The 16,161-nt window shown below is 25.2% G+C and overlaps 2 protein-coding genes across 3 annotated transcripts; one reads left to right on the top strand and one right to left on the bottom strand.

Moving 5' to 3' along the window:
- The first annotated feature begins 5,912 nt into the window (after positions 1-5,912).
- Positions 5,913-9,954, top strand: LOC132929434 (dual specificity protein kinase TTK-like). Of its 2 annotated transcripts, none has more exons than XM_060994774.1 (7): positions 5,913-6,190; positions 7,140-7,267; positions 7,453-8,281; positions 8,346-8,494; positions 8,604-8,761; positions 9,097-9,290; positions 9,355-9,954. In XM_060994774.1, exons 2-7 carry the CDS (start codon positions 7,143-7,145, stop codon positions 9,640-9,642), a joined length of 1,743 nt encoding a protein of 580 aa, XP_060850757.1. In that variant the 5' UTR covers positions 5,913-6,190; positions 7,140-7,142; the 3' UTR covers positions 9,643-9,954. The 2 variants fall into 2 exon arrangements, with proteins under 2 accessions (XP_060850757.1, XP_060850756.1); XM_060994773.1 differs by having other exon boundaries at positions 7,137-7,267.
- Positions 9,757-15,333, bottom strand: LOC132929433 (protein FAM91A1). The gene is made up of 15 exons (XM_060994772.1): positions 15,136-15,333; positions 14,777-14,861; positions 14,504-14,713; positions 13,983-14,167; positions 13,786-13,886; positions 13,551-13,710; positions 13,177-13,491; positions 12,788-13,104; positions 12,567-12,730; positions 12,353-12,501; positions 12,239-12,296; positions 12,023-12,160; positions 11,724-11,949; positions 10,685-10,754; positions 9,757-10,095 (listed from the first exon to the last, which is right to left on the bottom strand). The coding sequence occupies exons 1-15, from the start codon at positions 15,223-15,225 to the stop codon at positions 9,988-9,990; spliced, it is 2,376 nt and encodes a 791-aa protein (XP_060850755.1). The 5' UTR covers positions 15,226-15,333; the 3' UTR covers positions 9,757-9,987.
- Positions 15,334-16,161: the final 828 nt, after the last annotated feature.

The raw sequence follows: 16,161 nt of genomic DNA, 5'->3' as shown, positions 1-16,161 counted from the left end.
TTTGAAATTTAATTTAATTTATTGAGCACTAGACTTTCGTAAAATTGTTTAATTGTACAACTAAAATTTGGATCACCACTATCACTAGATTTTTAAGTTTGATATTCTCTAAATGTGTACACTTTTTATCTCGACATGTTTTAAAAACATCACAAATTTGGATTTTCATAGTCAGTATAGCTGTAGTACTGCTTGCTGACGAACAACTATTAAAAGTTTGAAGCTACTAACTAGTAACTACCTAGTACCTACCTATCTATAGTAATATGTTTAATACACGACGATTATTTTTAATATTATAGTGTATTTAATAGGTAATAAATGTATAATACACTACCAATGATATATTTTTATTACAAGATAAACTTATATTGCTGATAATTTTTACTGATAGTTTGTAATTTGTATTGATAATTCAATTACTTTAGGTAAGTCCAAATTTAAAAATACAAATTATATGTTTACGTTGTACCTTGTACGCAAAAGACATTCATTGATATTTAGGAAAAAATTTTATATTGCGCGCAAACAATCGAATCGAATCGATTATTAATAAATGTTAAGTCTATGTATAATATATATGATTATAGACATAAATACATAATGGGAGTATAAGATATTTCAATTTAAATACTTTAGGATCGGCATTCATCATTAAAATCAATTCCAGTAATTACTATTACAATGTATTACTATAATGCTACATATCACATATGTATAATATAGTAATTTTAATAAGCAACAACAGCCTATATACAATATACATAAGATATAATTATAAATATATATTTTAATTGATATAATGAAACATAGAAAAGATCACAGACCAAGGGACCAAGTATACTAAATCATTAATCAATAATTAGTTTTACGTATTAAAATTTTAAATGTTATACTTGTTATAGTAAACTATTTACTATCAATACTATCTATTTAGACCATATCAGAGTACAAATAAGAAGCCCTTGATATTGACTTACACTTATTTTACAAGGCCTATAGGCTATAAGTAATTATTACTAATTAACTACAAACAATTTATTTTTAACCATTACCTATTCGTTTACACCACACGACTTCCTATTAAATATTTATAGTTTGATCATTTATAAATGTATGAACCTAGATACCTAATTAAACTTATACGCATAGACAGACATCGGGGGGAGGCTTAGCCCCCCCCAAGTATTTCAATAGACCCCGCCAGAAAAAATCGAAGGCAATATGTTATACGAGTATACTTGTGTATATAAAGGGAGTGCGGAGGTGAAGCTATAATAATATAAATAATGTTGTTCGGTATAACCTGCCCCACAATTTTTGAAAATACGTCACTGGTTATGGTAAAGCGGCAATGGGTCTAAATGGCATGGAATAAGCCTAAAAAAAAAAAAATTCGGTATGGCCAAGCCTGAACAAATTGGTGATATATTAACATTTCTATAACTAATTAAAATTATAGATTTTATATTAATCTATAAGTACTACGTTTTATCAGCGTTTCACTACTATCATTGATTAATGATTATATAAATAATACTAATAACTAATAAGTAATAAATATTATACTATTTTTAGTTATGTCGTACGTGATCTACCGACTACCATCTACCCAAGTCCCGAATATAGTATTGAATTTCCGTGTTTATATTATGTGTAATGTGTATGTATAGTATTGTATATTTATATGTACAATATTGATTATATTTATTCTTATAATCATTAATATAACTAATGAGTTAAAATATTATTATTATTTATCCCTTAAATTACAAAAATTCCTATTTAATTCTATAAGGAAATAGTCAAATATTGCATTCACAGTTGCTATCATTGCCAATCGCTATAACTCTTCTTTCAAGTAAAACACCGAAAAATCTCGATAGATTGATTATATAAAATTATGCTGTACCTAAAGTGAAAACAAATATTACCATGTATTAAAATAATATAAACAACCAAAAATATTAAATACAAACGAAAACATCGAAAAAAATATTATCTGACCTTACCTGATAGCTAATAAATAATGACAGTCTTTATATTTTATTAAAAAAATATTAAAAAAAAAAATATTAAATCATGTTTAAATAATTTGTTATTTTAATGATTATACATTTTTGTTTGTCAGTGCTTGATTCGAAAAGGAACTGCAGGAAAAATAATCAACAATATAATATTTTATAAGATTACAATTTTTTAAGGAGTTCTGTGTATACAACTCTGACGACATGCATGTGGAAAGCATAATAAAATCTGTATCTCATAAATCGAACGTTTTAGATTTAAACGATTGGCGTCGCATGAAATTTGTAAGTTTTATACTATTTAATATTTATACTATACACGACATATGTTTTTAATTTATGTTGATCACTCAAGATTAAACAAATAAAAATAATGATTAATGTTTTCAAGTTCTATTGTATAAAAATAATTAAATACAATTTTAAGTTCTTAGTGAAGAACTGAAGAAATGAATGCGTATTCTTTGATACCGTGCATTAACTCGTCACAAAAATTGAATGATCGATTTGATTTAATTTTACCTAACCATTTATGGTTAATTTCATTTATTCATTTTCTTTTGTGTTCAGTATTTTCTATCATAAATTGTGAGCACGGTCATATAGATCTATATGGGTGTGATTGTGGGTAAGAACTAAGAGTGATAAAATTAGTCGACCCGGCCAAAAAATATCTTTGGAATGAAATTTTTGGGCAAAACATCTTTTATACTAATTTTTATCAACTAATTATAAATAATTATATTTGCGTTAATTTTGCGATAATAGTTGATAGTTTACTAGGTATTTGCTATGTGTTTTATATTTAAACATATGTTGTATATACTTGTATAGAGTATACAAATATTTATTTTATTCTAAAGACTACATTTGTGTTTCTGTTCGTTAATTCGTTTCATTTCTTAGTATTTTTAATTTGTAATAAATTGCTTTGAAACACAATTATTTTAGAAATTTGTTTTACAATATTTAATAGTAGGTAAATACTAATTTTAATGTAATTTAAGTATTTTTATATAATGGTACATTTTTAATATATAATTATATATGTGTTTAAAATGTTTAAATTCTGAACTAAGATGTAGATATTAAATAGATTTTTAATAATAATACAACTTTTTAATGTATATAACCAGTGGCGTGAGCGGGGGGGGGGGTGTCAGGGAGATGACACCCTCCCTAAAAAATAAGTATCTGTTCAAATTATGAAACGATGATTAAAAAAAAGGTCAATTCGTGCATATAATTATGATTTATGACACCCCCCCCCCCCTTAAAAATCCTGAGTACGCCACTGTATATAACATGTGATTAAAGTTTAAATTGCGATAAATGGATTAGGTTTTTTAGTAATAATAATAATAATAAATATTTAATTTATACTATTACGTATATAGTAGTTAATATAGTTATAATATAATAATTTAACAATACAATATATACTGCGGGTATATTTATAATTTATTCATTTACATTTAAAACAACGAATTAAATTAAATACAATAAAACAGATTTTAAAATAATCGGTTAAAAGATAATTTGACATAATGAAACCATAAAATTAGCCATTATACGCAGAGCCGAACCGTGGGGGGGTCTAGGGGGCATGCGCCTCAAGCGCATGGTTTAAAAGGGCGCCAAAAAAATTGAAATGCATAATGATAAATAAAATAGGGGGCGAATATTTTTAATTTTGCCCTGGGCGCCAAATCTTAACGGCACGGTTCTGGTTATACGTATGATGAAAGGCAATTGAAAGCTTTCAAAACCATTATAGTTGTCCTATAAAATGTATTAGTTTTGTCATATATATATTATATAAGTAAATAATAGCCAGTACTCAGTAGGCAGTAGGTAATTATTTTAATTATTTATATGGTCACTTCGAATGGCTTTTTTGCCTACAATTTTGGTTAAAATACAATATCATTGAACACATATCTTACATCGTGGTTGAGAAAAATATTTATAAGTTCAGTGGACGCATCATTTATTTCATTTCATTCAACAAATGTTATGAAAGTGTAGTGTGATCATATTCGATTTGTTCCCAATTCACTGACTTACAATTTTCTAACATTAGGTTTTTCAACCAAAAAATCAGTTTTTAATAGTTTTTTTTAAAGAAGTCCAATAAGTGGCATACCTGGGTGTGTATGTGGAGAGGGTGGGTAATCGCCTTCTCCAAATGGACCGTATAAGTATAATATGTATGCATAGACATGTATTATACTATATTTAAATAAATAAAAAATTTGTATTTCATGTATTATACAAATTACAATGTTATATTTAAATATTTTACAAGAATAAAATAGCCCAATTCCTGTGTCTATAATTACACGAATTAAGATATAGGTATATATATATATGTGGTATATTAATAAAATTATTTTAGTTGTGACGTTACTTTTTTAAGTAATTTTCTATTTTAAGAGTGGGTGACTGTTGTAAATATATTTCGCCCCTCCCCCGTTAGAAAGGCCTAGCCTCCTAGATATGCCACTGAGCCTATTTCACTTACAACGATGATAATTTTTGCTGCATATACTTTTACTACTGACATAGCAATTTATACAACTATTATACTATATTTTATTAGTTTTTTTTTATTTTTATTAGTTATCTGAGTTATCTCATAATTATAACTTTATAAGTACCTACCACATGATTATTTGGGTATAGGTACTAAACATAGACCTATAAAGATTTTTATAGGTCTATGGTACTTAACTAAAATAAAAAGCTGTTTGTTTCATTTTTGAAATATATACAACAACATATTGTCGTAAGGACCCTGGCGGGGATCTAAAAATGAAATAAGCGGAGGAGGGGCTAGATGAAAAAATTTACATCAAGTAGGTACATAAAAGCAATGGGAATTAAGTTTAAATTTGAATAGTGAATAAAATATTCAAAATGTATGCATATTAAACTCAAGTAATGATAATATATTAACATAATTACTAACATAGTACCTACCTGGCTACCTCATAACTCGTACATTTATCATGACAAAATACAATAATGTATTTTGTCAATTTGTCATGCTGTATATATAAATGTAGGTACGTTATGTTCACAGTGCTGAAATTCCACCTAGGCAAACTAAGACGATGTCTAGAAATCCTTACATTTTCAGGGCCCAGGTATTCAAATAGGCCAAATACAAAAAAAAAATGCTCCACAAAATGAATAAGTATTTCATGTATAGAATATTATTTATAATTTATATATAAATAGACTTATATAAATATTATTATGAAGTAGGCAGTAACTTGGAAATTAATATTATGTTACACTATATTGTTATGGATCCGATGGATGTACATTGTACAGTGGTGGCTATCCTTAAAAATATAGGTGTAATGAAACATAAGAAGTAACCACCCACCCTCAATAATATTCATTCATATAACATTCCATCTACTGAATAGTTTGTACAAAAAGTTGAAAAAAAATATTTACTATTAAACTATTAAAATATTTCAAAGTATTATTGTATTATTCGCTTACGAAAAATTATATAGACAACCAACCCTATCTACCTTTAATTGAAGGTGTAGCGGGCACTACACCTTTACTACAGAATAGCCGCCACTGTGGATGTGTAAAGTGATAATGTATATCTGATACATTTTTAAAAGCAACAAATTAAGAGTACGTTATACCCATGACAAAATATATATTTTGTCATGTCCCGCAAGTGTTTTTTAAAAACGATACCTATAAATTACATTTTTTATTTTTTAAATTAAATGAGTATTATGCATCTTGGCTACACTGTACACGGAACGTTATTTTTTGAATTTTCAAAATGGACGAATTGAGAAATAGTTGATAACGATAACTGAAAAAAAACAAAAAACAACATTCTAAACAATTACAAAATAAGAAAAGTAAATACTAAATGCTATATTGTAATAACGTAAAACTGTAGAAAAATTATTAAATACTAAAAATTAAAATAATTTTAAAAAGAATAATAATATATTCTGTGATTATGCCTGTGTAAGAAAATAACCAAGTTAAATGCTTCTTTTATTTACTTTCATAACCGTACCAATATTATGAATTATGATATTGTGTTGATGCCAAATATAATTTAGGTATTAAATTAGTCAAATTATATTTTTGTGGATTCAAATTATAGTTTTTTTGAGGTAAGTTTTTATTTTTTGTACTTGTATGGCCATATCTAAATTATAATTGTGCAGAAGATACATCCTTTCTAATTGTAAATCATAAAAATTTTTATCAATTTATATGAATCACAAGATCTTTGGTTTTATTATTAAAAAAGATGTCTTAATAAAAATAATGATACCTATACCGTCATAATTGATTCAAATTTACTTTTTTATAATTATGAAAGTTGTCAAAGTTTTTTTAATGATCAGTAATTACATTTTTATTTTATAAGTAGTTAAGGAAAGTAGTGTCAATTGATACTCCATTTCATCATGTTGCTACATCTAGTAGGTACTCTATGTTATGTTATTTACTCATTGTATTATTTGTATTATTCTGTATATACAGATAGTAAGTATCTTTCTTATACATTATTGTAGACTTGCTATTTTTTAATAAGAATTTTTAAGATTTTCAAGATAATACTAATATTACTAATATGGTGTAGTTACATTCCGTCTCATATTAAAATCAGTCCAAGAAAAATTTATTTCGATTTGCTGGCTACACATTTGACATTTTAAACGCTCAATATTGAAACAAAATGTGTTGATTCTTTAATTTTTTTTTTTTTTATTATGTATATTTTACTTTGATTTTTATAATTTAGTCATTACACTTTTCTTAATATAATTTATACATCCTAAAATATAAAACTTAGCTCTTACTAATGCTTGGACTTGTGCTGCCGTGCTGGCTGTAACTAATTCTAATATTAGGAACTTTATTAGAATAGTATTTACATTATATTTACTTATTATATAAGTAGTTAAATATCAATTAAACAATAATAATGTATAGATAACAATTATAAATAGATCATGATTTGTATATAGTGGACTGTTTTGTATAAAATTTTAGTTGTATACAGATTATATTATTGTGTCTGAGCACTATTAAATTAAATTAAATTTTAAGTAGGGTATGATGAACCATAGTATAGAATCCAATTTCTACAATGTTGAAGAAAATGAAGGAGAGACTGATAATTATGTTACATGTCCATTATTGCAACTAAAATATTCTAGATCAAGAAAACCAATAACTAGGTAAGTTATTACTGTATTTATATAAAAAAAAATAAAAAAGAGATATGGATAGCTATTTTTCATATATTATGTATATTTAATTTTTAATCTGATATTATAAAATCCTTATTGTATATTTAATAATCTATAGTTCATTTTACAATAAATATTTAAGATGAATATATAGGTTTTGTTTTTTTTTCTAGTCGTTTGGGACAAAAGGGTAGATCTTTAAAACATATAAATGAGAATCGACCTTTATTTGAAAATAAAACTGCAGAAGCTGATTTGGGAGGTTCATTTCAAATACGTACACCTGAAAATTTAGTTGGTGGTTTTGAAAAACTTGACTTAGTTCATGATACTCCATTTGTCCGTCCAGCTATTAAAAATCAAAATGATAGTGATTTAGAAACTCCAAGTGACACACTAACTAATATAAAAAATGTAAGACCTAATATTGAATTAAGCACTAAACGCTCATTATACAGCAATAAGGAAAATTTACCAGAACAAATAAAAGAATTAAGAACACCTGAATCACAAAAATTAAACAAAAGCAATATTAGTACACCATCACTCACTATAAAAGAAATTTCAAATAAATCATCAGAGAGCGTGAAAGATGAGACATATTATGTGTCACCTGAAACTTCAAAATACAATTATGATACCAGTTTATATCATAGTATCAGAGAAACAACTGTTATACCAGAAACATCACAATCATCTTTTTCAATAAATAATTCTTTAACAACTAAGCAATTAGAATGTCAACCCCTAGATGATCAACCTAAACATACTGCACTTGAACTGTCTCCTGCAGCAAATCGTAACAATTTTGTAATAAGAGCTCGATCTCCTATTCGCCATATTCCAGTTGGATTTATTCAAGATGGAGAATTTAAACGGCCAATTAATTCATCAAGTAATGTGTGTGTTAAATGCGCCAATGAAAACTATATATCTGTTAAAGGAATTAATTATAGTATACTAAATACACTTGGCCATGGTGGTTCTAGTGTTGTGTACGAGGTAAATATATGTTTGTTAGGATATTTATACTATTATTTCTAATATATTTTTGAAATTTAATAAGGTTTTACATCCGGACACAAACCAAGTGGTTGCAATAAAAAAGGTAGATTTATCCGAAGTTGAAGATATTATTGCAAAAGGATATTTAAATGAAGTTACTTTGTTACAAAACCTGCAATCATGTGAAAGTGTTATACACCTATTTGACAGGTAAATTTAATGTATCTAATTAAATTCTCATTTCTATTTATCCAATTTATTTCATTATTTATTTTTTGTTCAAAATCTAAGTATACACATAGATATTATATTATTTCAGTCAATATACTACTAAAGAAAAAATACTTTACATGGTTATGGAAAAAGGTGATACGGATCTTTCAAAACTTATTCGTAACACAAAACATATGTCTGTTCATATGATAATGTACTATTGGTCAGAAATGTTAATTATTGTTAATGAAATACATGCTAAAGGTAAATATATTGTTATATAATCTGATATTCAAGCCAAGGTTGAAAACTTATCTATACTTTTGTCCACTATTATATTTTGAGGTTTTTTGTAGTGAGATATAATTAGTATGTGTACTGTAGTTTAAAAAAGAAAGCATGGTATATTTTACTATTAGACATAAAAATAAAATTTTAAATTTAAAAAAGTGAGATTATCAATCTTAATTCTCAAATTTTTTGTTATTTAATTAATTTTATTGGTATAATAAACTCTAAATAATCAATAAAAACACACAACCCTCCCCCCCTAAAAAAAAATATTTTACTTGGAATTAAATAATTTATTTTTCCAATAGGTGTCATACATTCAGATCTTAAACCTGCAAATTTTCTGCTAGTCAGTGGTCGTTTGAAATTGATAGATTTTGGTATAGCTTCAAAAATTCATGGAGATATGACAAGTGTGTTAAAAGATGTGACTACGGGAACTTGGAATTATATGAGCCCAGAATGTATAAGAAGTGGCGGTTCAAATTTTCAAGGACATAAAGTGAGTTGGTTGAATATTTTAGATTTAATAATAAATACTGATATTTTTTTTACACTCTATTTAGATAAATCAAAAATCAGATGTATGGTCACTAGGGTGCATATTGTATAGTTTAATTTATGGCAAGACTCCTTATTCACATTTGACAAACACTTGGCAAAAGTTACAAGCCATTGCAGAATCTACTCAAAATATTAGTTTCTTGAGTCACAGTAAAATATTTACTCAAGGTATACCTCCTGTACTAATGCAAACAATGAAGTTATGTTTGATTAAAGACGTGAAAGCCAGACCTAATGTAGTCGATTTACTGAAGCTTATTGAAAATACAGTATTTAAACCTATGACTTAAGTACTTTTTTTATATTATATGTACTAAAATGTTGTATTTATAATTCATATTGTTGTTTCAAACGTGTTCTTCAAATGTATATATTATTTTGAGTATTGATAAACATACAGTACCTTAAAATAAATTGTGATGTAATTATATAAATAATATATATAATTGTTTTATCTTAATGAATTATTGTTTACATTATACATTTTATATTGTTTTAGTGTTTTAACTTAAGTTATTTTAATTAAATTTAAAATTAATTTAACAAAATTGTATATAACTCGCATATTATTGGAATTATAGTAATAAATTAATAATGAATAATATGATGAAAATAATAATTTTTAATACACTTAATTACTTCCATACTGTCAATTTTCCATTTTCGAATATCAAACAATCAACAGGCCATGCTATTGATGATTTATCAAATGGTAATAAATCTTCAAAATCTTTGTCAGAGTCCTAAAAAATAATGTAATTTATATCAATATTATAGTAAAATAAATTTCATAGGAGTTATGTAAATATATATGCGGTTTTTTACTGCCATTATTTATAAAATTTATCAAAATAATTAAATTATAAAATTCATTAAGCGCATATAGGTGTATACAGTAATAACTGCAATACTGCATATTATATAAAAAATATAAAGAGATTTTTTAAATAAAGGAGATAATTGTATTGATATATAATGAATTTAGAAAAAAGAGTTAAGGTGATATGGAAATCAGGATAATTGGAAAGTATGTACTAATACGTGGCATTAACAAAGAAAACTAGAAAAGAGTAAATCATAGAAAGAATTACTAAGCGTTGAAATGATAGTGGTGATTAGGTATTAGAAGTTAAAAAGATGGTAATCAAGGTGTGACAGGAAAATAAATTATAAAGATATTAAAAGTTAAATACACAAAAATACTTAATATTGTATAAATATAAAGCAATTTTAAAAACTTTTAAATTTAAAAGGATGTATAAAAAAAATATGGTAATTTTAGCTGTGTAAATCAATTTCTTTTTTATAAAATAAAATATAAATACATCTTACCTTGTATAACTCAATAAAATTTAATAAATCTTTTGATAATAACTCATTTGATTCCACAAGTTTCATAACACTATTAATAAGAACAAAAAATTTAGAAAATTTCATTTACATACACTAATAACATGGTTTAAAAATATTATTTTTATATATAAGAATATTGTTTAAGTTACAAAATTATGTTTTATTTTATTTTATCAAGATAAATATTAAAATTAATTTTGAAATATTATTTTAAGAATATCCTGTAAATTTTGTGAAAGGTCTAAAGCTAATAATAAGCATTAATATTCAACAATTTCTTATTTGGTAGGCCGAGTAATGTTGGTAACCATTTCCAATGGTCTACGATTTATATTAATAAGTCTTGGGTCAGTGTTATTTAAGTTAAATTGTGTAGGTAAATTTTTGTTTTTTGTACAAGTAAAAATATGTAAAATTCTCTATTATTTTATAGGATTTTTAGTATTAAGTTGAATGATATAGAATTATAAACTTTTAAGGTTAACCCCAATAAACAGACACATATATATATATATATATATATATCATGTTGCATCATTTAATTGTTCAAGAAAAATCTTGTAAATTTACATTCAAAAGTTCCAATTTTGTATTATTAACTTAAATATTGGTTAAATTGATCTATTATCAAACTTATAAGAGAATATTATCTATGTTTTATAATTGTTTTTTTCACAATATTTTAATTTTTAAATGTAAAGATTAAAAAATTAAAATATAGTACAAATCCAAAAAGAGGACATGTATAATATACTTTTGTTTAAGTTTAATAATAATTAATAGTTCAATTCATTCCAATATAAAGTATAAAAAAATAGAATGATAACTGATGAAAATTTGTATTTGCTGTTGTCTTGTTACCTAATTCACAAACAAACATGATATTCTTTTAAATTTGTACGTGTTGATAATAAAAACAAAATGTGTCCCTATTTTTCCTGTAAGATGTGTCAATACATTTATTCCATTATCTAATTTGAACTATGCATTAATTTAAAAATTAAATATATAAATTTACTTTTCTTCATTCCACATTTGATTTTCTACAATATGTTTACAAATGTTTTGGTTGATATCTGAATTAAAAAGTGGCACACCAAAACAACAGTCTAACAAAGTCCACTCTGATGTATCATAAACAGGTTCTAATAGCAGTGTTTTCTTTATGCACGTTGCATCATTTAATTTATCTAATTCTTCTTTTAAGAGAGATACTCCATTTTTTTGAAAAACAGGTGAAACATCTATTAAAAATAAAAAAATAATAAATAATTAATTGATTGATTAATTAATTAATTAATTGTAAAATTTGCTAACCACTGGACTGTTCTGAAGTAAATTTCTTTTCATATTTAGTAGGTGTTGTTACACAAGTTATGTAACCACATGTATTTTCAATGTTTAAAACATTTGATAGACTTTTTAAAAAATTTTCTTCATATAAAAATGAGTGTTCTAAACAATAAATTATATTAATTAATGTAATAAATTCTATATTAAATGCTTAAAGGTCAATATGTCAATATTACTTACCATTTTGTAAATGGTTCATTTTTGGGAATGGTAATACACAAGTATTTGGATTACAAGCCTAAAAACATAAAACTAGTACTGACTTGGGATAAATATATATATTTTTTCAATTACTTGTATAAGAACTGGTGATTCTTTTAATGTGTCATTAATAATGGTTAATAAGTTCTCAATAGATATAAAATGTGGATCATGTCCCCAAGTAGTTATCATTACTTTAGAACAATGTCGAAACATTTTAGGAACATTCCACAAGCGTACACCTATTAAAACCATTCATTAAATAGTAATAACAAGTAACAATTTATTTTCTATATTTATTATTTACCTCTAATCAAAAGTAGTGATGGAGGTCCATAACATGTTTTATGATATAAATATAATTTAAACCAAACTGAATTAACTTCAGGTATAGGAGGACCAATATGTGGTAATTTTGGTGATGTTAAAAGAGGTGTTTCTTTGTTTAAAGGAGCCATTGACATTAATAAACTAAAAATAATTAAAATATATTTACTAAACAAATTTAATAAACCAAGATAATCTCACTTGTAATTTTTTTTCAAAAATCTAACACATGTATCTGCTGTTAAAGACTTAAGACTTTCCCATCGAATAAGATCCAGTTTACCGGAGCAATTTTCTGATCTCAATGCTTTCACAGTACTTCTGAGTGTTAATGCATGTTCAAAATATCGTCTAGCTTCACCTTCACTCTCACCTGCACTAGGAGTTTCACTTCCAAAAACACAACTACCAGAACTATAACCGTCTGCAACTTTATCAAGTTCATCCAAAAACACATTTAATGCTTCATCAGTTAATTTGCCAGCTTCAAATAATGTAACTGCATGATCTTTTAGACTCTAAATTTGAATGTTTATTTTAATGAAAATATAATTTAATAAAAAATGTTTAAAATAAAATTGTATACTTACAGGGGACAGATTACCCATCATTAAAAATGCTGTAAGAGTTGAATCAAACAAAAAAGCCATTCTTTTTTCAGCATTACTTTTATCTGGCGATGATTCAAGAATATCTGGTATTTCAGTGGGTAATATTATTGAAGAAGATACATCAGATACATTTTCTACATTTACTATTTCTAATTTTGGTATATTCTTTGAACCAGACCAGGATAAATGAGTAGAAAAACTTTTAGGACTTTTCTTTTGTGCAATTTTCAATCGGCAAAATAAGGAAACTGCATTTTTAACAGATTCCAAATCAATCTCTAATACTGTAGCCAACTTTTAAAAATAGATATTTTAAGTATATAAAAAATGTTATGTATTAGAAAAATAATTACCTCACTAACTGAAGTGTGTTCATCAATAGATACAAAAATTTTGTAAAGGAGATTTTCAAAATTATCACCAAGCACTCTGTTCATAACAAAACCACCAAGCGTTGATACTATTATATGGTCATCATCATATATTGGAACATCATAGTAAATTAAACCTTTTCTATAAATAAATTAAAATCATATTATATAAAATAATTAGTTTTAATATGTAGTAAAAATATTAATAATTATTTACTTGTAAAGACTATGGAGTATATTGTAATCTAAGCTTCCAGCCATTTGTTGTCCATTATCAATTATATGGTCAATAAATTTTTTTTCGTCTTCATTGATGGTCTTTAAAATAAATTATAAAAATTTAATTTTTAACTAAAATAAAATGATGTATATTCTTGTAGTGATTTAAATTATAGTAATTAAATTATAATATACTTTAATATCATCTTCAAACAAACATCCAACATCAACAGTCCACCAAGGATCTGGATTTATATCTATTGGTTGAGATGGTAACATTGGTCGTATCTCATTTTTCCTTCTAAAAAGTTTATTTTTTGTTCGGCATTGATTCATTAATTCAATATACTCGTTACGACCAATTCCTAGTATTCTAAGACCTAGAAATAGAAGTATAAATACAAAAATAAGTAAATTAAAAACAAAATATACATAGTTAAATTTTTGTGGCATATTTATAGTAAAGGAGTGATTAAATCTTTTATATTTCTAGAACTTATATAGGAAAAACAATTTTCACTGATTGTGTGATCATCTGTATATTTATAATTATTTTTAATTTATATTGTTAATAATATAATATATAATGACTTATAAAATTATTCTTTACATCCTTCTTCACTGTAACTAACAATCAAAAAACAATAAAATAAATACACCACTGAATCAATTTAATAAACTTCAATAAATAAAACTAATTTATTAGGTATAAATACAATCAACTGCTGTGAAATTTGGAATTGAATCATAGCTTTTGTCTGACTCCATAACATGTATAATCGTTGATATATAAAATTGAAATGGTGTTATTCTTAGTCCTTTAACAATTACATCAGATAGATGGTATGGATAAAGCATCAAATTTTCTCTACTATATGTCATCAAATCTTCATAGTAATTTTGTTCGTTTCTAACAACTGTTCTCACTGCAATAAAATAACAATTAAAACATACTAAAACTATTACTAATATTATAAGTGTAGTGTTACCTAAATTTGTTTTGTATCGAACTTGATTCCTTATGCTGTACACAGAAATACATTTTTTGTACTCTTTTAGAGAATTTCCAACTCCCTGAAAAATATAAATATACTTATTAACATTTAATATTTTGTAAGAATATTTAAAAGTTGAATATTCAGTTTAAAAAGTTATATATGCACAAAGCACCACAATAATGATACCAAAAAATTCTTGGAATTACAATTAGTTAGTTTAATCATTATTTTTCATGATTTTATAATAAGCAGGTAAGTAAATTGTGAGTGTTATTGGTTTTCAAGTGTCTGGTTTTAAGCAATACCCAAATTTTATTAAATCAAAATTATATGTAATATTTAAAAATTACTTGTTTTACGGCTGGTGGTAAATTAGCCCAAGGAATATTTTGAAGTACACATTTTTCCATTTCTTCGTTCATACTTGGCAAATTTAACATACAATTTACAAAAGCATTTTCGAATTTTTAATTCAAATTTCAACTATTTAGCATTTGCTATTTGTCAAATGTTATTTACTTTAACATATTGTATTGATATATTTATCACTTATCAGACTTCTAATCATTACAAACCACCAATGGACAATAATTATTACGGATTAAGGTATCTTATTCCGTGGCACAGTTTTAGATAGTACTATCTTATTTTTAGTATATAGATATAGCACAGAATAGATTATAGTTATAGTTATATAGATATAGTACTATATTCAGAGTCAATAGAAATTATGCAAGTAAATATATATTATTACTATATTAAAGTATATTACTCTATAGTCTATGGGTGAATGTAATGAACTAAATGAACTGGTGTCCAAAACTTTATCAATGAATTTCAAATGGTTCAGACAAGGTGGATTGTGAATATGATATATTATATCCACCTTGGATTCAGAAACAAGTTCAAATAGGAAATACTAAATTATTAACGCCGTCTAACGAAAACTTATATTATAATAATATAACTACTACTAATATTATCCTACAGCCGTAGCACAGAACAATAGTTAAATTTAAATATAATTTAGAATTAAACCACCGGGGCCGTTGCCCGTTGATATTCTAATAGGTAATTACAAAAGGATTATGTAAAGTCTCGGTAAAAATGTATTTTGTAAACAATCTTAAAGATATTTTCAAAGACCGTGATGTAAACTATTCTATTTATACAAAAAAAAAAGAGAAGCTGTTGATTATAATAATAAAATAAACTTTAAATGGGATAATAATAATACTAACAACTTGCTATACAGAGAAAAACGTTAAATTAGTATTATTATATATATTCTTATATTATATTATATTTTTATTTCAAAATTATATTTGTTTCCGGACAATTCTATCTATATTCTATAGTTCTGCTTTCTGCCATTC

Source organism: Rhopalosiphum padi, chromosome 4 (genome assembly GCF_020882245.1).
Source record: "Rhopalosiphum padi isolate XX-2018 chromosome 4, ASM2088224v1, whole genome shotgun sequence".
Classification (NCBI taxonomy): domain Eukaryota; kingdom Metazoa; phylum Arthropoda; class Insecta; order Hemiptera; family Aphididae; genus Rhopalosiphum; species Rhopalosiphum padi.
The sequence above is the reverse complement of the archived record's forward strand: the minus strand, read 5'-3'. Positions and strand labels throughout refer to the sequence as shown.

What these genes read in the sequence shown, in the direction of transcription:
- LOC132929433 (XM_060994772.1), bottom strand. Translation starts at nt 15,225, where the DNA reads ATGTTAAATTTGCCAAGTATGAACGAAGAAATGGAAAAATGTGTACTT. An exon ending in AAATTTCACAGCAGTTGATT is followed by an intron (nt 14,168 to 14,503) that starts GTATTTATACCT and finishes TTCTATTTCTAG; the next exon opens with GTCTTAGAATACTAGGAATT. An exon ending in TTTTTGAAAAAAAATTACAA is followed by an intron (nt 12,731 to 12,787) that starts GTGAGATTATCT and finishes AATTATTTTTAG; the next exon opens with TTTATTAATGTCAATGGCTC.
- LOC132929434 (XM_060994774.1), top strand. Translation starts at nt 7,143, where the DNA reads ATGATGAACCATAGTATAGAATCCAATTTCTACAATGTTGAAGAAAAT. An exon ending in TCAAGAAAACCAATAACTAG is followed by an intron (nt 7,268 to 7,452) that starts GTAAGTTATTAC and finishes TTTTTTTTCTAG; the next exon opens with TCGTTTGGGACAAAAGGGTA. An exon ending in GTTATACACCTATTTGACAG is followed by an intron (nt 8,495 to 8,603) that starts GTAAATTTAATG and finishes ATATTATTTCAG; the next exon opens with TCAATATACTACTAAAGAAA.